Below are 22969 nucleotides of genomic sequence, written 5' to 3' on the forward strand. Positions count from 1 at the left end.
GTAAAAGCAGTAATACACTAATGTGAAAATACTGTCACTAAGTGTAAGTATTTAATAAATAAAAGCACAGAACTATCATCAGCAAAATATCCAGAAAATATAAAAAGTAAAAGTACTCATAATGCAGAATATCCCCTTTCAGAGTGTTACTGCAGCTACATAATGGATTATAATGGAATGATAATAATAATAATAATAATAATAATAATAATAATAATAATATCAGTTAGTTCTACAATCTGTGCGTTATCTTTTATTTTTTGCTGCCAAACATTACATAATGACACGAGTCCACTCTCTGATTGGCTGAGCGGCCTGTCAATCAATGATGTAACGGCCAATGACAGCAGGCGGCAGGCGATACAAACTGGCAGCCGCCATGTTGTGTCTCCGGGGGGCCCGGAGCGACGTCCGATAGTAAACAGTAGATGACGGTACCGCCGCTCGGCAGTTAGCAGGAAAGGGACCGCAGCTGGAAGCGATGAGCCGTCCGTCCTCAGCCGGTGCCGGAGCCGGAGGTGGAGGACTCGGGGCCGGGAAGGCAGGCGGGGGAAAGCATGGGGGACCGGGAGGCGCAGCTGCCGCCGCCGCCGCCGCCGCGGCTGCCGCAGCGGCAGTAGCCGCCGGTGTAGGCTCCGTGGCGGGGTCAGGGTCGGCTGCCGCTTCCTCCGCGGTGTCCCTGCCCGCGGCCGGCCTGCCCGGCCAGTCCGCGGAGCTCACGGGGCTGTTCGAGTGCCCGGTATGCTTCGACTACGTGCTGCCGCCCATCCTGCAGTGTCAGGCGGGTCACCTGGTCTGCAACCAGTGCCGCCAGAAGCTGAGCTGCTGCCCGACCTGCCGAGGCCCGCTCACCCCGAGCATCCGCAACCTGGCCATGGAGAAGGTGGCCTCCACGCTACCGTTCCCCTGCAAGGTAAGACTCCCGCAGACGCACCTGTTCACGTGCTAACGGAGGGCCGACACAAACACGAGCTAACTGCTCACTTCAGTCCACTTTTTTTTTAACCAAACTTCCTCGTTCTGTTACAAGCTAACCGGCGCTGACAGGTGTGTGCGTATCACATGTGACGTCACAGGGTGTCACAAGGACCAAAACAAACTCTTGTGTTTTAAAAAGAGTCTGAAAACTTTCTGTGGAAACTTAAAGGAGAACAAAGTCAGCAAGAAACTTCTCCACAGAAGAAGAGTGAAGCTGGTTTATGTTCTTTATTCACATGTATGAAACATTAAAGTGGAAACAAAAACATCTCAGTGCTTCAGATCATTCTTACAACTTTGCTGCTTGTTTTTAAAGAAAAGGTTTTTATTCTTTTTGCGTTTATTGATCCAGGAAATCAATACTCTCTATTTCCTGATCACATTCACACAGTATATGACGGCTTGTAGATGTTTACGTGGCTTTTTCTTTGACATGCGTGTAAATAATAAGGAGAGTTACGTCTGTGTGTTTTGTCTTTTCTGTTTCAAACCAGTCGATCGGATTGTTTTTGGATGTGTACTGTAACACCCTCCACACCTGCTGAAGGGCTCCTCAGTGATTCAGTGTTTAGTTTGGTTTGTTTTCTTCCAGCTTTGTGTCAACAGTCACATCTTCAGCTGTACCAGTGTTGTGTTTGGGTGTCTGTGCGTTTGGCGTGTAGTTCGCTGGCTGTCAGAAGCGACTCTCTGATTGCGTTACAGACACATTAAAGTTGAAGTGAGGTCGACTGAAAGCTGAAGCCTGAGGAGGAAGAGGAGGAGGATGTCTGATCAGGAGGAAAAGAGGTCATGTAGGAGAAAGAGAGCTGACAGCCGATGCTTTTCTTTTGATTGATTTGACGGTTGACTCGTTACAGAGATAAGAAATCTTTAAATCATGACTTCATGCACTAATTAAAGTATAAACATATTAATACAGGCACCGCTTATCAATACTTAGAACTCTTATCGATGTGCTTCATTAATTTTACTTAAACGTTAGCTTGCGCTGTAACTTTCTGAAGTTAATGTCAGTGTTTAAACTACAGGAAACAAATATAACTTTCTATTTATTCTGTAAAACGTTAAAAGGAAGGAACAAGAACATGAGGCCTGATAACTTTCTCCTTTAAACACGGTGGTGAATGAAACATCCTGTGTCCACGTCATCAAAACCTGATGATAACTTACTAACATGAACACGTCTTGTCCTGCAGCTTAGCTTGTGAAAAGTGTTAGCAGCTAGATGCTAATTAGCTGCTGACCTGCAGCACATTAAACAGCAGGTAAACATACCTGCAGACGTCCCGACACGCTGTCTGTTCATGACTTGTACTTACAGCAGTTTCTCTACTTTGTCTGCAATGAGACATGAAATTTTGCAGTTAATCAGCGTTTCACATCAAGCCGAACCACAGAACGTTAGCTGGTGCTGTAACTGTCTTAAGATAATGTTTGAGTTTAAATGTTAGGTTAACAAAAACGTAGATGCAACATTAGCCGCCTTGAGTCACGACAGTCATGTAAACTGTGACATAAAAACTTAAACTACATCCAAACCATAAACTGTATGAAAATATGGACGTAGTTACCGTGACGACACCCGTTGGTTTCTGAAGAGCGGTTTTGAAGCTCAAAGCGAGCCGCTCCGGCCGTCGCCATCTTGGCCGTGCGTGACTCTGCCTAACTCCCAGCCAAACAAAAATGGGCAAAGAGGCGGGGCCGAATGGCTGAAACAAGCCACCTAGTGGCTGGCGGACCTGTCACTCAAAGCAGCCATGTCCTTCATTATGCAGAACTTTACGGCTTAATAAAATTTAAACGGGTGAGTTATAAAAACATTCACCCCCCGTACAGTTGTCATGAAAGAGGAAATTAGCTACAGAGACCAAAACCGTTGTTTGTACCAGGCTGTAAACATGTTTATTTCTGCTGTAAAGTTGGACATTTTAACATGGGGGTCTATGGGGATTGACTCACTGTTGGAGCCTCTAGTGGCCGTTCAAGGAACTGCAGCCGCGGAGGTTTAGCTGATCTTTAGGAGTCGATGGGACAGTTTGCAGGTTTCAATCAAAACGATAACAACAGACGGAGCGTGATGACGGTGTGAAGTAGCAAGGGATCATGGGAGTTGTTGTCTTCGTTGTTAAATAACCAGCTTCACCGGGATAGGATTACTCCAGTGTTCATCATTCAGGATGTTTTTACCGGCAGAGGTCTCCTCCTCTCCAGAACAAACGGACCCGGTGATTACAGGTAAAAAACACTGAATAAAGCTGTTTCACCTAAAAAATCAGTGTTTCTCCGACGATGTACGGCGACCACCGGACGTCCGGTACGGGCTGTTAGCCGAGCTGCTGCTAACACTTGTTCGGTTTATTTCTCTGATAACTTTAGATCCAGACGTTCAGCCGGTTTCTCCCGGGAGCCGAATTATCCGCAGAGGTCTCCTCCTCTCCAAAAACAAACGTACACACAGATTAAAGTCGTTAAAAATACTAATTAAAGCTGTTTCACCTAAAAAATCAATATTTCTCCAACGATGTTTGGTGACCACCGGACTTCCTGGAGGGGCTGTTAGCCGAGCTGCTGCTAACGTTTGTCCAGTTTATTTCTCTGATAACTTAAGATCCAGACGTCCAATGACTAAAATCCTTCTTCCGGCTAAAAGATATAGTTAAAAACCACCTAAATTTATCATGAAAATGTGTCTTAAAACCGAATAAAAGTCAATTTATAACAGTTTGTGTGGAACAACCACAACGCCGATGTATTATCTTGTATGTGTGTAAGTTACTCTTTGGTAGACGCCATTGTAGCGGACAAACACAGCGCCGCCGTATGCATCTGGTGCGTGTTTACTCTTTGGTAGAGGAGGTATGACGTCATTGACAGGCGACCAAATGAAACGGTCCGTTACTTTGATTAAAAGTAACATTTTGGATAATGTAAGTACAACAACATATATAACATAGGTCTAGTTGTTTTTAGACATTTTAATGTGGAATAATTACATATTATAGCTTTAAATATGTGTTTCTACTCTGAAGGTTTCTGTTGTTTAATGTCCTTTAGCATCAGTTTGATGTCTTTATGGTTTTGCAGACGTCTGCAGTATTGAACATTAGAACATCGTCCTATTTAACATCATGATATTGATTTCAGTCCCACGCTCTTCATCATGGCCGGCTGACGTCTCCTCACCTTCCTCTGTGAGGTCATTAATGTGATGAATCTGATCCTCCTGAGTGCTTCACTAAACTCTCCATCAGTGTGTAATTGAATTAAAGTGTTTTTTTTTTGTTGTTTTTTTTTTATGGAGCTGCTCCCTCCTCATCCTCCGTCTCTGCTTCACTCAGCTCTTTGATCCGTTTTCCTTCTTTCTCTGCGTAACTCGCCGTCGTCGTCGTGTTTATTGAAGTGACTCAGTGTGACCGTGAACATCATGTACTCCGTCAGTCAGGATCTCTCTTCTTTCTTTTCAAACAAACCTGATGTTTCGAAGCTCGTGACCTGTTTTTATGTGTCGCTGTTGGATCAAAATACAAAAACAAACCAGGTATCAGATATTTAATCCAGCGAATCGTCACATTTGAGAAGCTGAAACCAGTAAAATCTTTCATATTTTTGCTTTTTTTGTCAATTTGATTAATATCTTAATTGTTGCAGTTGTATTTTTCACAGTTTTGACATTTTATTGACCAAACAAATAATTAATTAATTGAGAAAATAATTGATAATGAGAACAATCGTTAGTTGCAGCCTTACCTCGGTGTTTTATCAAGAAAGAAGAAGGTAAAGGTCAGAGGAGGAATAAACATGATCAAAGGTCCAAAACTTGACGTGAACGTATATAAAAATGCTGCCTGTAAGTCAAAACTCAGGGCTTCAACCTGCTGTGAACGCTTCGTTTACAACGTTACGTCTACTTCCTCCACATCAGATCATTCACAAATGCTCATAAACAGCCGTCTGTTCTATAGACTTGGTTGCTAAGGTGGTTACTAAGGTGTTTCCATGTGTTGTTCACGTTGTCCAACATGTACGGATGGATTTGAGAAGTTGACATTTGGAGTAAAGAAGGCTACTTTAGTTTGTTTACGTAGCCTCCGGAGCCGGAGGGAAGCTTCCTGAAAGCTGACCAATCAGAACAGAGCGGGCTCATCAGGAGGCGGGGCCTTAAAGAGACAGGAAGCTAAAACGGCCTGTTTCAGACAGAGGCTGAACTGAGGGGCTGCATAAAGGACCAGTAGAAGATCAATAAGGAGTTTTTATTCCAGTAGAGCCCCAGAATATAAATATAGAGGCTGGAAATATGCAGAATATTTCATTTACATACAAGTATCACAGACGATAAACACACAGCAGAGTTAAAAGGAAAGAGGCATGAAAGCAGATCAGTGTGTCCTACAGTGTGTGTGTGTGTGTGTGTGTGTGTGTGTGTGTTGGGGGGGTGTTGACAGATGCTTGGAGGAGGAGGAGGAGGAGGAGGAGGAGGATCGCACTCGGCTGAGCGATACTGCCCATTTATTCTCTCTCTCTCTCTCTCTATCTCAGCTTTCTTTCTCCCCGCCCCCACTGTGTGTGTGTGTGTGTGTGTGTGTGTGTGTGTGTGTGTGTGTGTGTGTCTCGGTGACGGCGCTGCGCGGACGGTTGGAGGACGAATGTTTTTCTGCCTCTCAGTCAGAGAAGAAGAAGAAGAGGAGGCAGGGAGAGAGAGAGAGGGAGCGTGTTTCACCTTGGACGGTCGAAACGCCGCACAGCTGACAGAGTGTATCGGCATCTGTGTGTCAGGGTGTGTGTGTGTGTGTTTTCGGTGCTTCAAGGGGTTTTTTTTCACCACAGAAGAAGAAAACAGTTTGTTGTTGTTTTTTTTTCTTCTTCTGCTGCCGCAGCAGGAGAGAGAGAGAGAGAGAGAGAGAGAGAGAGAGCGGGCGAGATTCAGCTGCATTACTGCTGCGTCTGTTTAGATTCACCAACAGAGCTGGTACGTGTGTGTGTGTGTGTGTGTGTGTGTTAGTGTGTGTGTGTGTGTGTGTTAGTGTGTGTGTGTGTGTGTGTGTGTGTGTGTGTGTGTGTGTGTGTGCGTGTGCAGACTGGGGACGCGTCTAAGAATTGTGATGTGTTGATTGATTATTTATTGGTTATTGTTTTCATTCCTGTAGTCGGTGTCGGTTAATGTTTGTAATATTCTGACTGGAGATAATCAATTGAAACGATTGATCATTGGAATTGTTGATATGACATGTTTACGTCATCCTGATGAATTGACTCATTGTTAAACTTGCCCAGTGGTGTGTGTGTGTGTGTGTGTGTGTGCGCGTCAACAACAGGCCTTTAACTAACAATTATCTTCATTATTGATTCTTCTGACGGTTGTTTTCTTCATTTATGTGTCAGAAAATTGTCTTCAAATGTCTTCAAAACCCAGAAATATTCAGTTTCCAGTTAAAATATATAAAAACAGTCAAACAGGAGAAGCTGACATCACAGAATATTTAGTGTTTTTGCTTGATTAAATGACTGAATTATTAAATTAATCTATTAAAGATTCAAAAAGCTCAATTTATTTACAACGTTTGAGATTCAAGTTCACATCCTGATTAACCAACATGCAGGAAATAAACAACCACAAATAAACAAACATAAACTTTATTACATAAAAAAACTAAATCAAATTCTGTCAATCAGTTAACGGATCAATTATTCAGTTTATAATCCTGCTGAAAACTGTCGATACTTATTGACTCACTTATTGAAAGAATAGGCTGAATGATCAATCAGTTGGTCAAAAAAAGGCACAAGATGAACCGATGATGAAAATAATAATTAATAGCAGCCATAATGCTTCATGTATTTCATTGGAGACGTTTGTTTTCCCATCTAGAAAGCTGCCCTTGAACGCACCTTCCTGCCGGAGGGATTCAGTTCATTTAATTATCTTAATTGATTGTTTTCTAATTGATTGTCACAGTTTTTCTGTATTTTCTGCTGATTGATGAATCACTTCAGGTGTTTACATGCCTGAATCTGTTACATCATCAATAATCTGATCCGTTAATCTCGTCAGTTTAGGTGTTAATTGACAGACGGAGAATTAATTGCTAACGAGTTTGATCATCAGTTGATCGTTACAGTTAAATATTTGCTGGTTGCAGCTTCTCAGATGTGAATGTTTGAAGCTTTTCTGTGTCTGAAATGATAATAAACTGAATATTTTTTGGATTTTGGACAAAACGAGACATTTAATACCGTCGTTTCTGACATTTAATAGACAGAAATAATCTGCAGATGACTGGATAGATATATAAAACATCAGTTTAAAGTCTTATAACTTATAAAAACTTTATCAACAAGTGTCCTGAAGTTTTAATCTGATGAGTCACATGCTGGCAGCGAGTAAACGGAGGATTAATCTCCTCGTTTCATGTGTTTTTATTTTGTCGTCTGGATCTCTGCTATATGATCTCCACGTGGCTCCGCTGCAGTCTGTCTGAGCAGCTGCTGTCTGTTTCTGTCTGTCTGCTTATGTACGGAGAGCCGGGAGGGACAAAATCCTTCACAATGACATGTTTGAGATCTAATTTTAGAAAAGTGAAGCAATGAATGAAATCGTTTTGTCAATGAGAGGATAAATATGACTTCCAGCTCAAAGTTTTTCTGGTTTTGTTGAGTTTAAAACCACATTTACAACATTTAAAACCCAGTTTAAGAAAAGAACCAGTGGTGAACTGGTTCCAGCTGTGAGTCTTTTACTGTTTATATAATAACGTTAACCCTCCAGCTGCTGCAACTAACGAGCACTTTTTCATCATCGTTTAATCTGCTGATTATTTTCTCAATTAATCGATTTTAAATTTTTAGTAGAGCTCATGTTGACGTCTTCAAAAGTCTCATTTTATCTGATAAACAGATGTTTCAGTTTACTGTCATTCAAATCTTCCTCAAAGCTGCAACATTTTGGCTTTTTTTTGCTTAAAAATGGACTAAAACAATTATTAAATTATTAAAATAGTTGCAGATAAATTTACGGTCCATTGACTAATTAGTTAATTAGTTAATTGGTTAATCGCTTTAATCATAAACACTTAAATCATCTTTTGTTTTTTTTTAATTTAAGAAAAAATTGATCAGTTTAAATTTTTCATTAATTATTTAGTAATTTTTTTAAAACTTGTATTAATTTTTCATCTCGTGTGTGTTTGTATGTGGAGAAGCTTCAGAGACGTTTATGTTGTTGTTGTTGTTGTCGTCTCTGCTGCTCTGTGGTATCGTTGTGTTTTATCTACAGTGTGTGGTTTACTGACGATCCCCTGACAGATGTGTGTGTGTGTGTTTTTGTTGCAGCAGCTGTTTGTAATTTTAAACTTCGTCTCGTTACATCGTCGGTGTTTAATAAGTTTACGCGTCACTAAATGAAAACCAACTAGTTACAGATTTGTTGCTGATAATTTACAGCCGCTGACTGGAGATTAAAGACACGTCTGAGCCGCCGACGCTTCACGTTTCACTAAAAACACAACAAACCTCAAATTACTGAACCGATGTTCAACTAAATGACCAGATAACGTCAGCTAGCTTAGCATAATCTCTGCAGATAGAAATAAAACAGTTATTATTTTATCTCATTTTATCTTTTGGCTCCTTTTATTTTTGTAAGTTATGTTACAGCTCCTGATGCTACAGTCACTTCCTGTTTACATCGTCGGACGGCGTTACAGATGTTTCCTAGCAAATGATTTACACATTACTAACATTTTTACTGGTTAAGACGTTCCTTCAGTTTTACTGGTTCAACCTGATCAGTGTGAAACCAGCTGGTTGTTTCTGAGAACTCAAAAGACTTTGCGCACAAACTTGGCGACGGATTCACAAACAACTGTTGCAACAAAGTTCTGGACTGTACGACTAAAGGTTTGGAAGTAATCAAGCTGTGTGTAAACGTGTGTAAACGTGTGTGTGTGTGTTTGTGCAGCGGTCGTGTGTTCGATGTTGTGTCCGGCCTCCTGCCTGCCTCTCCTCAGGGAGCTGGCTCAGTGGCGCTGCCTGCTGGGCTGGCATCGCCACCACGGAGTCGGTTCAGCTAGCGCCGCAGGGCTAACCGCTAACACCGGACAACAACAGCAGCAGCAGCAGCAGCAGCAGCAGCAGGGGTCAGAGGTCAGGGACAGGGCCAGTCGACCTGTCGGCCACACCAAACCTCTGCCGGGCAGCCAGGTGAGTCCTGGAAGATCCCAGACGGGTTTACAGGAAGAGATTTTGGGGGAAAAACGCTTCATCGCTTTTCTTGCAGCGAGTCGGTCGTACACAGGACGATTCAATGAAGGAAGACAGTAAAGTGTTCATGCATCGAATTTTAGCTCCCAACAAATTAATTTCACCCACAGAAGCAATGATTGGACCATCAGGTCTTCATCAGGCAAACAAGACACCAAATTACAACATGCTGACGTTATTACATGTACAAATCACTCGATACATGAGCAAGAACCACAAAGAACAGTTACCACAAAATATCCAAAAATATCCTCATAATTGTTCAGTTATTTGTTGTAATATATTAATTATTGAGATACAGCGTAACGAGGCAAAACTATACAAAATGTAATAGACCAGATAAAGTGAAATCCATGTTTTGGGAGCTAAATTCTACTTTTTTCTTTCATGTCTGTGCGGTAAATGTGAAGCTACAGCCAACAGCTGGTTAGCTTAGCTTAGCACAAAGACTGGAAACAAGTGGAAACAGCTAGCATGTCTCTGTTTGTTCATAACGTCCTCGTAAAGCAGCAGTTTATTGTTTTCACACACCGTCTGTGTTCCCGTACGTTCTTCTTCTCTGCTCATTTAAAAACATGTTTCCACTTCCTGAAGGTCGACTGTGTCTCAGCCTCTTCCTGAATGAAAAGCTGTGTTTATTCATCAGACGACATTTGGATCAAATTGAACCAGCCAATCAAATACATGCAAGGTGTTTATAAAGTAGATAACTTTGTTACATGTTCTGTCAGTGATGTGACAGCGCTTCTACAAAGCTCCGAGCCGTTGATTTCACATTTATTCACTCTGGAGGCTGTTTGGTAAAAGCTCCAGAAAAACACCAGAGAGAAGAAGAAGAAGAAGAAGTGTTGACTAATGTATCCGTCTCACTGTGGACGTGGTCTTAATGTTCTGACTTCATCTGTTTAAAGACTCCATTTATCTTATTTCATCATTGATCTCAAACAAACTGACTCCACTGAAAAAAAAAACCTGTGTGGTAAACGAGTTAGAGGTAAAAAGATTTCCTTCACCAGGCTGTCTCACCACACACACACACTCTCTCACACACACACACACACACACACACACACACACACACACACACACACACACACTCAAAGTACTTTTATCCAGATTGGTATTGATTGCGGTGGTGCAGCTGAGGCTCTGCAGAGTGTTTTTCTTGCTGTGTTGGTTTTCCTGCTCCTGACCTGCAGTCAGTCAGTCAGTCAGTCTGAGTCACAATGTGGTTCAGTTGAATATTTCAGTGGCTGAATCGCTGAAATCCTGCTCTTGTTTTCAGACCGGCAGCTGGTCACCATCTGCTGAAAGATGTCAAAGCTGCAACTTTAGCCGCCGTACGCTACCTGCTAACAGACACAGTTAGCTAGCTGGTGAACATAGTGGAGCATTTAGCAGCTACAGAGCCAGATATTTCCCTCAGGAGTCGGTGGAGAGACTGAATATTGGACAGAAACACGACTCCAAATGAACGATAATGTTGCTCCGTAACTGCTGGATGTTTGCTAACATGTTCGACATGTTAACTTCTATCATGATGTCAGTGTTGTTATTGCAGGTTCTTCATAAAGACAGAAGTGCACTCAGACAGTTTAATGAGATCCCTGCATACGTTCACTTCTTAATCCTCTGAAAAATGTATGAATGCAGCTGGATAAGAGTATTCCTGTCTGCTGCACTCACATGTGAGGAGTCTGTGTGTGTGTGTGTGTGTGTGTGTGTGTGTGTGTGTGTGTGTGTGTGTGTGTGTGTGTGTGTGAGAGATGTGAGACTCCTGCAATGACTCAGCTTCCTTTTTTTAAAGATTGAAGTAACTTTGATGACATCAGAGTCTGTTTCTGCTGCTGGTTTCAGCTCCTGATCCACTAAACAACAGAGGTTTACAGCAGATGTGATCAGGTTCAGGTCTGTGGTGGAGGTTTGGTGTTTGAATCCAGTCCCTCTCTGTATGTGACTCGTCGTTCAGTAACGTCAACGCGTCGGCCTGTTCGGGAACCAACATCAGGAGAGCAAGAACCAATAAAAGCTTGTCGTCGTATCGTCAGCTGCACGTAGGAGCTGCTGTTCTCTTTAAGACACGTTTTCACACCTGATTTGTTCACATTGAGTCAAATAGTTTCCATTAAAAGTCGTGTGAATCAGCTGTTAGCAGCTCCTGTCTGCAGCGTAACAACTGAGGAAAACTCAGGCGTCTGCATTCTCTTTTCTCTGGTTTCTTAGTGGATTTATGGAGGTTTACTGGAGATAATGAATCCTCAGGAAGTGTGTGAATGTGTTTCATGTCTGTATGTTCAGTTCTGACTCTGAGAAGGACTTTTGACTCTTTCTTTTGGACGTTTTTGTCTCTTTCGGCTTTGTCCTGCTGGACGTCTTCTGGATTCTTTCCTCGCTTCCTCCTGTGACGTTTATCTCGTCTGAATGAGGCTGAAGTTGTTGTTGTTGTTTACTCCTGCCAGTCCTGCAGAGCTACAGAAACAGGTGGTAAAATAGAAATTAAGAACTCAGATCCAGGAGGATTTAAAATAACATCCTGCAGGATGAAGACGGAGTCGGGGAAAGCCATTTTTATAAAGCAGGTGTGTGTTTGCTGGTTTTCTCAGGAAGCTGCTGCTGCGTTGTGACCTGCAGAGCAGATGAATATTTCATCAGACAAACACTGAACCTCCTGCTGAGCAGTTAGCAGCTCCTCTCTAAACGTCTTTTTTATTTCTGGTCATGTTAAAATCTGTTTCCACATCTGTAGCAGCTCCACTATACTAGCATAACACACCTTCAGCTGCATCGTGGGTAATGTAGGCATCATGTTTTGCTTCTGAAGCTTCGGTTTTGATCCTTTTCTTCTTCTTACAGTGTTTCATTGATGAATCTGTGGAGGACTCTTGATGTTCTGTCGGCGGTTTCGTGTTGCTGTCGACAGATTCGGTGTCGTCCGCTGCTGTAAATAAGAAATGTGTCGCCAGGTGTCAGGAGTAAACAAAAACAAACAGAAAGAGGTTTTTAAATGATATATTCATGAATAAAGGGAAGCGTCCACATCATCCACCTGCAGATGTTGCAGGTCAAACAGCTGTTAAGAGAGAAAACATTCAACAAGTCTCTCACAATGCTGATAAACCTTCAGACAGACATGATGACTTTAAAGGGACACTTCACAGATTTTAAATGTCTTGAAACCAGAAAATAATTGAGAACATTAAGAAGAAGAATAAAAGGAGTCAAACAAGACAAATGAGAAATACATTAAAACTGAGACGCCGCTAAAAGTCTGAAGTAAAAGACATCAATCATTCATGAATAAGAATACAAATGCCTTAAAATGGATTCAAATGTTTTAGTGTATGATATGCTATAGAGAGGCTGGGTTATTGTCTCCTTCATGTCTCTTGGACACGCTGACGCCATCAGCGGCAGATTTAATGTGAAACTGATTGATATTTCTGTGTGTGTTCGTCTCTCGCTCTGTTTCTGTCGTCTTGAATCTCCCCAGCGACGCCGTGACGCCCCCCCCCCCCCCCCCCCCCCCCCCCCCCCCCTCCCTCTCCTCATGTTTATGGATGCTCTCCATGATGTTCAAACCGCATCACCAACACCGCCGCCGCCTGCCTCCCTCGAGTACCTCTCTCTGTCTTCCTGAGCTCTTCGCCACCTCGCTGTTTTCATACCTCATTTACCTTCATCATCAGCGCGGCCACAGAGGCTCCGACTGTATCTGTAGGTGCTGATGAATCCCATCACTGTGACCTTCAGCTTCTCAGAAAATCAAGGAGAAAAGCTGCAGCCATTATGTTGTAATCTGCTCCTGAATGAGCAGAACACACACACACACACACACACACACACTCACACACACACACACACACACACACACACACACACACACACACACACTCAGGCTATATTTACATCACAGTCTGCCTCACACTTCATCTGCACGGTTTTAATCAGGAGTAAATTAATTCACAGGCTGCAGGCAGCAGCATGTAGGAACATACTGACTGAATATATCAGCATGAAAATATTACACTTCATTTATAGATGACTCAGAGTTGTAGATGGATGTAAACAAGCATCCAGCAGATATCACTGTGTGTGTCTATATAAATAAAGGATTTATAGCTGCAACTAATGATTATTTTCATTAGTGATAAATATACAGACCTGTCACACTTCCAGCTGAGTCACAATCAGTTAGAAATGTGAACGGTCGCTGAGCCTAAAAGAGCTGCCAGAGCCGTCATAGTGGCGTACGTAACATACAGACAATCAGCGGTGTAGTTGAGATGTTGTATCTGTAAGTATTTCTATCCAAAATGTCTCCAATATGGCTGCTGGTCGACTGGTCGATTAGTTGGTCCATATGCTCTCGTCCGACTAAAGTCTCATTGGTTGAATAATCTCCGTGTTACTTCCACAAGGAATAAAGTGCTACATCAACAGCTTTAATCCAGGATTAATCCATTATTTCCTGCGGCGGGAGGGACAGACAAACAAATTACCTGTGAAAACAACGGGGTGTATTCAAAACACCCCCGTTGTTTTCACAACTTTGAACTCGCCCAACCTGATGGAGTCTGCCGGGTCTAACTGTACTCAACGTTTACTGAATCAGTGTTTCTCCTATAATTATCACAACAAGAACTCCCGCCAGGCCAAAAAATATTTTTTTAATGTCAAAAATAAAGCTAAATATCCTTTCATTCGGAAATCAATGGCGTTTGGGAGCCTCTGTGCAGCGCTGCTCCGGTACGTGAGTCAACCGCCGTGTCATTGCCATGGAAACTGTTGGTAGCGTAACTACGTTAAGGAATACGTCATTGCGTAGTACGTTTGAAGCGGCAGGAAAGTGACGGTGGATGCGAGCGGAGCAGAGGAAAAGGTTAGCGGTAAGCTGTCAGTCTGGCAGTAAATGTACAGACTACAGTGTGTCAGTTAATAAATGCTAAAAAGTCACGTCTGTTGTTTCCTCAAGTGTTGGAAAAGTGAAGCTCCAAAGTTAGCAACAATAGGTTAGCATAACCGACGCGGAGAAATGTGTGACTGCAGAGTTCACTGCGCTCCCCCCCACGACTAATCAATTAGTTGAAGATTATGTACAATTTCAGTCGACCAAGATTTTCTTTGATTGACTACAGCCCTAGTCCCCGAAATGTATTTCATGAGGGTAAAAAAAAGCCCTTGTATGCCTCGGTCCTCTGACAGTAAACCGAAAATCTTTGTGTTGTGCACAAAACGAGACATTTGAAGACGTCATCTTGGACTTTTCTTTACAGACCAAACAGCTAATCGAGATCGATCAATAATGAAAATAATTGTTGGTTGCAGCCCTAAAAGGAAACACAAACTGCCAGCTTGAGCCTCTGCTCCATGAAATCTATTTATCTTTTATAAATCCTGATGTTTCATCCTGAGCTGATCTGTTAGCTTGATGCTAACGTTACGTTTCTTTTACAGCATCGTGTGTTTCAGGTTTTCTTCTAATTACAGCGACAGAAACGAGGAGTTTGATGATTGAAAGTGATTCCTGCTGCTTTAATGAGCGACTCCACACTAACAGGGAGGTCGGACAGAAGCTACTTCATGTTATTTATTTATTTATTTTTTCACAGTTTCACACTTGTGTTGAACGTCTGAAGAACTTCCACATGCTGACCTGCTAATGAGATGCAAATTTATGGACCTGTGATGTTTTACAACACGGTGTTCTGTTAATTATGCAGCTGAAAAGAATAAATTGTGGTTTGGTGAATTTAAAATGTGATGTTGTGATTTCCATCTGTCTCTGCTGCCAGTGAAACACACGCAGGAAGGTGATGATGATGATGAAAGCGTCTTCCTCTCTGTGTCCTCTCCGCAGTACTCGTCGGCCGGCTGTCTGCTGTCTCTTCACCACAGCGAGAAGCCCGATCACGAGGAGGTGTGCGAGTTCAGGCCGTACACCTGTCCGTGTCCCGGGGCGACCTGCAAGTGGCACGGCTCGCTTGAGGCCGTCATGCCTCACCTGATGCACGCGCACAAGTCCATCACCACGCTGCAGGTCGGCACCAAAACTTAACCTTTAACATGAGCTCAACACGGCATGTTCTCGAGATTAAATGTTGCGTTCAGGTGCAACATGAAGCAGATTATATTCTTATTCACATTATGGTTTAAATGAAACTATTACATGTTATTTATTACATCAGTGGGTGATATTTTCTTTCTCATGTTGGCTCATTGCTGATTTATTTTTTTAATTAATTAATTCCAGTCTGATTGGTTGAAATACTGGTTAGATGTTACTGGTTGTTTTATATATTTTAGTAGATAGTTGGGAGACATTTAACGTGATGTTCAGAGCAAAAACTCAGAGTTCAGAAAAACAAAGCAAAGTTGAAACAGGCTCAACTTCTGCTGCAGTGTGACATCATCCGGCAAAGGGCTTCATTAGCCAATCACGAACAAGCGCACATTCCTGGTGAACTACTTTTGTAATGTGAAAACCGTATTCGAGTGTTTAATCCATAGACTGTATAAAAATATGGACGTTGTTACCATGACGTCACTCGTTGGTTTCTGAAGAGCGGTTTTGAAGCTCAAAGTGAACCGCTCCAGCTAACTCCCAGCCAATCAAAAAAGGGCAAAGAGGCGGGCCGAACGGCTGAAACAAGCCACCTAGCGGCTGGCGGACCTGTCACTCAAAGCAGCCATGTCCTTCATTATGCAGAACTTTACGGCTTAATAACATTTAAACAGGTGAGTTATAAAAACATTCACCTCCGTACAGTTGTCATGAAAGAGGAAATTAGCTACAGAGACCAAAACAGTTGTTTGTACCAGGCTGTAAACATGTTTATTTCTGCTGTAAAGTTGGACATTTTAACATGGGGGTCTATGGGGATTGACTCGCTTTTGGGGCCTCAAGTGGTCGTTCAAGGAACTGCAGCCTCAGAGGTTGACGCTTGATTTAACCTCTCAGTTGTCGCAACAAAAGAGAAAACAGTTGCTTTCCAGAGTTGTAAAATCCCGTCTGGCTTCTGATAAACCTTTAAACACGTTAATCTGTAGCTCCAACTGGACGTCAGTCATGTTTAATTGTCTCACCAGAACTTTAAACACCAACCGACTGCTGCAGCCCCCTGCGTTGTTTTAAGGGTTAATTTCAGTCTGCTGTGTTTCTTTTACCCCCAACGACCACCAATGTGGAGCAAAGAGAATGAACATGTAATATACATTAATCAGGAAATACAGATACATAATAAAGCTGACAGGATGTTGCGTACAGTCATCAGTAAATTACCACGGCAACAAGAAGTGAGCTTTTCTCAATCTGCTTTAAACCACAAAAAATGTCAAAATGTGTCAGAAGATAAAAAGTTAAACACATGTTGAGTTTCTTCGGAGGAGGAAGAGTCGTGCTGTCTGTTATAATGTCGTTGTCTCTGCAGGGGGAGGACATCGTCTTCCTGGCGACGGACATCAACCTGCCGGGCGCCGTGGACTGGGTGATGATGCAGTCGTGTTTCAGCCACCACTTCATGCTGGTCCTGGAGAAGCAGGAGAAGTACGAGGGACACCAGCAGTTCTTCGCCGTCGTGCTGCTCATCGGCACCCGGAAGCAGGCGGAGAACTTCGCCTACCGCCTGGAGCTCAACGGCAACCGCCGCCGCCTCACCTGGGAGGCCACGCCGCGCTCCATCCACGACGGCGTGGCGGCCGCCATCATGAACAGTGACTGCCTGGTGTTCGATACCTCCATCGCTCACCTCTTCGCCGACAACGGCAACCTGGGGATCAACGTCACCATCTCCATGTGCTGAGGGAGCGGCGGTAACGGGACGGACATCGCGACGGAGACGCGACGCGGGAATCGGGTTTGAGAGCTAGCGAGGTGTCGAGATCACCTTCTGTCTCGCCGCGACTGTCGACGACGCCACCAGGACGTTGGAAAGCGGCTCCTCGAAGCGCTCGACGGCAGCAGGACGCCGGCTCCGCCCCCCCCCCCCGCCCCCCCGTATGATGTCTGTTTGTATTTAACGAATGACGGGACACGATGCTTTGTCTCTCTACGTGTTGAAAGCAGGAGGAAACGCCAGCGGCAGAGAGCGCCAGGCCTCCGGTCAGCCAGCGGCGTGGTGAGGTGATCCGGGCTGGAAGCGCCAGCCGGACAGAGAGCGAGCTGTCCTGGGTTTAATCACCCCAAACAGGAAGTCGTCGACTCTTATCCGAAGAAAAACGGACGAACGCTTTACCACACGAGGCCTACGAGCTTCTGTCAGGTTCATCAGACTTCCTGTCAGCCGGACAGCGTGTTCACAATGTTCTGATCTTTGCTTCGCTGCTCTTCGATCTCGTATCGATCCGTTCAAACGGCGTCGAGTCGGCGACCGTTCACGACATCGCAGGATCTTGTCAGCTGCTCTTTTCTTTGCTTCTCGGCGAATGTAGGAAAAGTTACGACATCGGAGAACACGGCGGCGTCACTGGTTTATCGCCGAGTTCTCACATGGGAAACACGTCCTCGTGATTTCTATTAAAGACTCTAAACGACCTTCAAGCACCGAAACGAGTCCATGTTCTCTCTGTTGAAGGCGTCGTCGGTAACCGGGTTAATTAACGGTGTAGCGCCCTCGCTGCAGTTCCTCTCGTGGCCACAAGATGTCGCTCTGATGAACATCGACGGCAAAACCTTTAAATTAATACAGAATCATTTTATCCAGAAACTGCTCCTCTGGCTCCAAACAACTGAGAGAGTTAATTATAAACTATATATATATAGTTTTATAATGTAATATGAATCTCTAAAACATAAATAACCAGATATGTTTGTTTGTTTTAGCAAATTTGGTACCTGATTAGTTTTAGTACGTAATTATATTGATGTAAAAATCGTATAAAAATCCATATTTAACATGTATCAGTGCTGCTCGTTACCCGGAGCAACCAGAGATATTAAAGACGGACATGAATGGTAAAACAAGTTATATCATCTTACTGTATAATATGCCGTCATATCAGGAAAAATTGAATTTAATTAAATATTTGCACTAAAAAAACTCCCAAAACTTTTATTTGACGGTTAAAAAGGCAAATATTTTGATCGTTTGATCATTTTCCTGATGGAGATCTGGTCAAGTTGCCTTTTTTTTCAGTCCAGGAAGCTTTTTGGAAGCTTTAATCACCAGTGTGCAGATAATTTTTCCGTCATTGTGGCCGAAATATCGGAATGACTTTCTTCACATCGAGTCGTTTTTGTGTCTTGTGACGGTTTAAAACAAACGATGCTGCTTCTAAAAGGCTTGAAGTGAAGCAGAATGACGTGAACACGCTGGTCGTACCGAGCAGAGCGGTGGGCTGTGTGTGTGTGACTGATGGGGGGAGGAGGGTTGCTGGTTCAAATCCCTGCAGCAGTCTGTCAGAATCAGGCCGTTGGACTGTTTTTGACTGTGCAGTTAGTGTTTAACCTCCTGTGGGAAACCGGATCAGCTGTGGAATCCAGTTAATCCTCAAAAAAAAAAAAAAACCTTCTTTTAATCTCAGATAAAAGCAGAAAAACGGAGCGATAATAATCCTCCCGACCTTTTCTCCTGCAGTCTGTTTAGCCGCCAGCGCCTTAATTTTTTGTACCGCCGACCTCGTCTTCTTCCTGTTTTGAGCTCTTTTCTGACGGAGTCTCGGTGCTGATGAGCTTCACCTGACGACAGGTTATATTTCGCCCAGGGAAACACAAACCAGGACTCTTTTGCAGAACTGATGATGCAAAAAGAAATATATTTAACAAACACAGATTTCTGTTTGCTTGTTTTAAGCCACAGTGACCTGATGGACAAATATTATTATTATTATTATTATTATTATCTTTAAAGGCTCACGAGGCACTGTGGGGGGAAAACAAAAAGATTCCCCAACATTCCTCGTCTCTAAACCTTTGTAGCAACTGACCAGATACCTCTGACCACGGACACGTCTGTAACTAAACTGCAAACCTCTCAGACCTTGGCGGTGTTTCCTCCGTGTTTGTTTAGCGAGAAAAAAAAACAAAAAAACCCTGATAACAAACAGCTGATTGGGGAAAAAACCGTTAACATCAGGCTGCTAGTTAGTCTGAGATATCTAAAATATCTGGATCAATATCTCCCACTTGGTGAAAGAGCGAACAAACTGGTGACAAACTGGTCGTAAAGCCTCCATCACTGGTATCCGACATGCTAATAAAGTCTGTTTTTAACTGTTTGTAACAAAGTTTGACTTGTTGAAAAATGAAACAAAGATACAAATATGTAAAACTATTTAAAAAAAAACAAAAAAAAAAAGGTTAGTTAGGTTTAATATAATTTAATTTAGGTGCTAACGGGGGAGATTTTGGGATAACGTGTAAATGTTCAATTCTGCCGACATGTAGCATAATGAAACGTTACCTCTAATTAACCTCTAATTAACTAATTACTGTGCTTTTGTGACTCAGACTGTAAAACTGATGTTCAAAGTCTGGGAAAATTAATTGAAAATGTTAAGCGGCTACTAAGTTTGTTTCCATCCTGCTGTTTGATGTACGTTTAAATTTGTGCATTTAAAATAGTTGGAAATAGATTTAAAAAGCAGAAATCTTACATTAAATAGTTTAAATCTTGGTTGAGGTGGAAAACTTCAAGATGGGAACAGATTTATTGACAAAATATTGAACAGTGACGTTAATTCGTCAGATTAGAATAAAAGGCTTAAAGCTACAATGAAATACCACAAAGGACCAGTTACAAAAGATTAACTGGTACTTACTGGTTTCATTATATCATCTTGAGAATATTTCCATAGAAGTAGTTTAAAACAACTAACTCATTCACATTTCCTTTAACCCCTTAGCTAACCTAAGCTAGCTTGTGAATTACTCTCAGAAGTTAAGCTAACATTAATTAACATGCTAGTAAACGCTCTGGTTGTCTGGTGTTTTATATTTAATTCCCTGCTGCTCACCAGTTACCAAAATGCTAATGTTTGTTAGCTAACATATTTTAACCAAGACATTAAATAGCTAGCTAGCAAGCAACAGATATTGGAATATATTAATGAAAACATCACCGCTGTCAACAACAGGGAAGTTATGCTAACCTAAACTAACTTGTGAATTACTTTCAGGAGTTAAGCTAACGTTAATTAACATGCTAGTAAACGTTCTGGTTGTCTGGTGTTTTATATTTAATTCCCTGCTGCTCACCAGTAGCCAAAATGCTAATGTTTGTTAGCTAACATATTTTAACCAAGACAGTAAATAGTTAGCTAGCTAGCAAGCAACAGATATTGGAGTATATTAATGAAAACATCACAATGTATACATATATTATGCTAACATCAGCTAGTTGGTGAATTAGTTTAGTTAAAGGTGCAGTGTGTAGGATTTAGTGGCATCTAGTGGTGAGGTTGCAGAAAAAGCTAAAGTTTATTATTTAGCAAGCTAACGTATCTTAGCCCAGACAGTGATCAGTTAGCTATCTAGCTAACAAGCAGCAGATGTTGGATATTAAACCCGCAGTGCAGAACTTTTACATATAAATGAACGACTGTTACATTGAAGCCAAACGAGTTCACACGATGCTGATTAAATAAATCTGTTTTTAAATCTGGTGTCGGGTTTGACGTTCCCTCGCCGGTTAACTTCCTGTTTGCTCTCCAACTTGAATGTTCGTGTCTGTAGTTCCTCTCACTGCCAGAAGGGGGAGACAAACGTCCTGCACTGCAGCTTTAATTAAAACAGCTTTTTACTGTCACAACACAACTTTCATATAAATATATGATTAGTTGGTGTCTTTATCGTTAACTTTATTGGTGTGTAGCGACCAATAAATGACCAATAAATCAATATTTTTGCCACTTATTGCATCTTCCTAAATTCTAAACTTACAAGGAATCATTCATTCAAATTATTTATTCAAATAAACACATTTTTGTCTCGTTTTTCGTCTGTTCTGCTCACTCAGCTCGGTAACAAACAGTTGATGACATCATCATCAGCGCTGAATAAAAACAGAGGAAACACCGATTTATCTCTTTTATTTCTCTCTGATAATCACTTCCACCTTCACAGCCCGCCGACTTTCTACAAGATGTTTTGAGATATATTGTAAATGAAGCTATAATGACGTATATTTTCTACAAAGAAAAGACTGCTAGATGTTTGTGTTCGCTGTCTGATCAACAGATTTACTGAAACTGAAACAGGGACAGACTTTATTAAATCGGTCTCCGGGGACGACGGTGCTTCTCTTTGTTCGTTTGTCTTCAACTCAAAGCTCCATAAAGCTCCAGGTTTACTGTCTGTCGGCTGGTTTTTGGTCATTTTGTGGTAATTTTTTAGGGAATTTTGCACCTTAAAAGTACAAAATAAACACGGTTAATAACTGATCCTGTGACAAGATCTCATCCTAAAACCGAAACATCAATGAATATGCTGATTATTTTCTCAATTAATCAATTAATGGTCCAGTCTGTAAAATGCTGGAAAACAGTGAAACAGACAGAAAATTAATCTGCTACTATTTTATAATCAATTAAGTCAAAACAAGAAATATAAATATGCCAATTTGTGAAAGTGTTTTAACATTTTATGAACCAAAACAATCAATTAATCAAGAAAATAACGATCAGCTGAACTGATGATGAAGATAATTGTTAGTTGTGACTCGTTAAGTGTTAAATGTCTCGTTACTTAAACAATTATTAAAAATATCGGAGGATTAATTGATCTGTTAATTGCTTCGGCTTTTAAATCAAATGACCACAAACCATCAGACAGGAAACCTGGACTGGGACCAGTTGTTTAGTGCTACTGGTGTTGACTGGTCCCTCGTTAACGTCTCGTTATGGAGTCATCACACATCAAACATGGTCTGGAGTTAACGAGGCTGTTTGTCTAATTAGCAGACGATCCTACAGCTCTGACATGTCTGAGATTATAATTTGGTTTATAAATCTGTTTACATGTTTATCTGTAAACAAACAAACAATTCAACACAAATGATGATAAACGAATGTTTGTTTACTTTGTTTGGATGAAGGAAACTTTTACCAAATGATTTCATTCTTCTGTTCTTATAGAAGCTGTCAGATAAAAGTGTTGAAGCAGTGAGTCGTTAAGATGTTTCCTCGTCAGTAAGAAGTGAAGATCGTCGTCATGACGACGGAGGGATTTTCTGTCAGCAGCTGAACGTGAAGCTGCTCGCAGGATGTTTGATTTGTTCTGTGATGTTTCTTTAATAAACGGATGCAGTTTGTTTCTCTGACTGATCAGTTCATCTGAAGCTGAATTATTGATCCATAATCATCATCATAATAATAATAATATAATAAAGTCAGTGGAGCATCATGTTTACATCTTCATGAGACCAGACGACAACGATCAATTAATCCATCAATTGATCAATAAAAACTATTTTTTAATTAATAATTCTAAATATTTGCTGTTGCAGCTTCTCACATGTGATTTTTCTTTGTTATAAATTATAGTAAACTTCATATTTTCGGGATATTTGAAGACGTTTCTTTGATCTTTTAATCATTTTTTTCTTTATTTTCTGACATTTAAGAAACAAAACAATCAAGAAAATCAGCTGTAGATTAATTAGTTGATTATTTTCTAGATTGTTTTGTCAAGAAAATTTCAGTAACGTCAACAATCCAAAACTTTACTGTCATGTACGACGAGGAAGCAGAAAACAATTCTGACATTTTTACTTTAAAAAAACAAAACAATTAATTGATTATG

The 22969-nt window shown here is 41.6% G+C and overlaps 1 protein-coding gene across 5 annotated transcripts; it reads left to right on the plus strand.

Annotated features, from left to right (window-relative positions):
- The first annotated feature begins 215 nt into the window (after window positions 1-215).
- On the plus strand, window positions 216-22478 carry siah2l (seven in absentia homolog 2 (Drosophila)-like). Of its 5 annotated transcripts, XR_006099556.1 has the most exons (6): window positions 5561-5752; window positions 5856-5944; window positions 8933-9174; window positions 15092-15271; window positions 16662-17492; window positions 22303-22478. XR_006099556.1 is itself a non-coding variant. In XM_042430804.1 (5 exons), the coding sequence occupies exons 1-5, from the start codon at window positions 5622-5624 to the stop codon at window positions 17031-17033; spliced, it is 1014 nt and encodes a 337-aa protein (XP_042286738.1). In that variant the 5' UTR covers window positions 5561-5621; the 3' UTR covers window positions 17034-21581. The 5 variants fall into 5 exon arrangements, 4 of the variants coding, with proteins under 4 accessions (XP_042286739.1, XP_042286740.1, XP_042286742.1 ...); XM_042430804.1 differs by lacking the exon at window positions 22303-22478 and having other exon boundaries at window positions 16662-21581; XM_042430806.1 differs by lacking the exons at window positions 5561-5752; window positions 5856-5944; window positions 22303-22478 and adding an exon at window positions 642-913 and having other exon boundaries at window positions 16662-21581.
- Window positions 22479-22969: the final 491 nt, after the last annotated feature.

This window comes from Thunnus maccoyii, chromosome 13 (assembly GCF_910596095.1).
Source record: "Thunnus maccoyii chromosome 13, fThuMac1.1, whole genome shotgun sequence".
Taxonomy (NCBI): domain Eukaryota; kingdom Metazoa; phylum Chordata; class Actinopteri; order Scombriformes; family Scombridae; genus Thunnus; species Thunnus maccoyii.

Coding starts and splice junctions, on each gene's coding strand:
- siah2l (XM_042430804.1), top strand. CDS start 5,622: ATGTTTTTCTGCCTCTCAGTCAGAGAAGAAGAAGAAGAGGAGGCAGGG. Junction 9,175..15,091: donor AACCTCTGCCGGGCAGCCAG/GTGAGTCCTGGA, acceptor TCCTCTCCGCAG/TACTCGTCGGCCGGCTGTCT. Junction 15,272..16,661: donor AGTCCATCACCACGCTGCAG/GTCGGCACCAAA, acceptor TTGTCTCTGCAG/GGGGAGGACATCGTCTTCCT.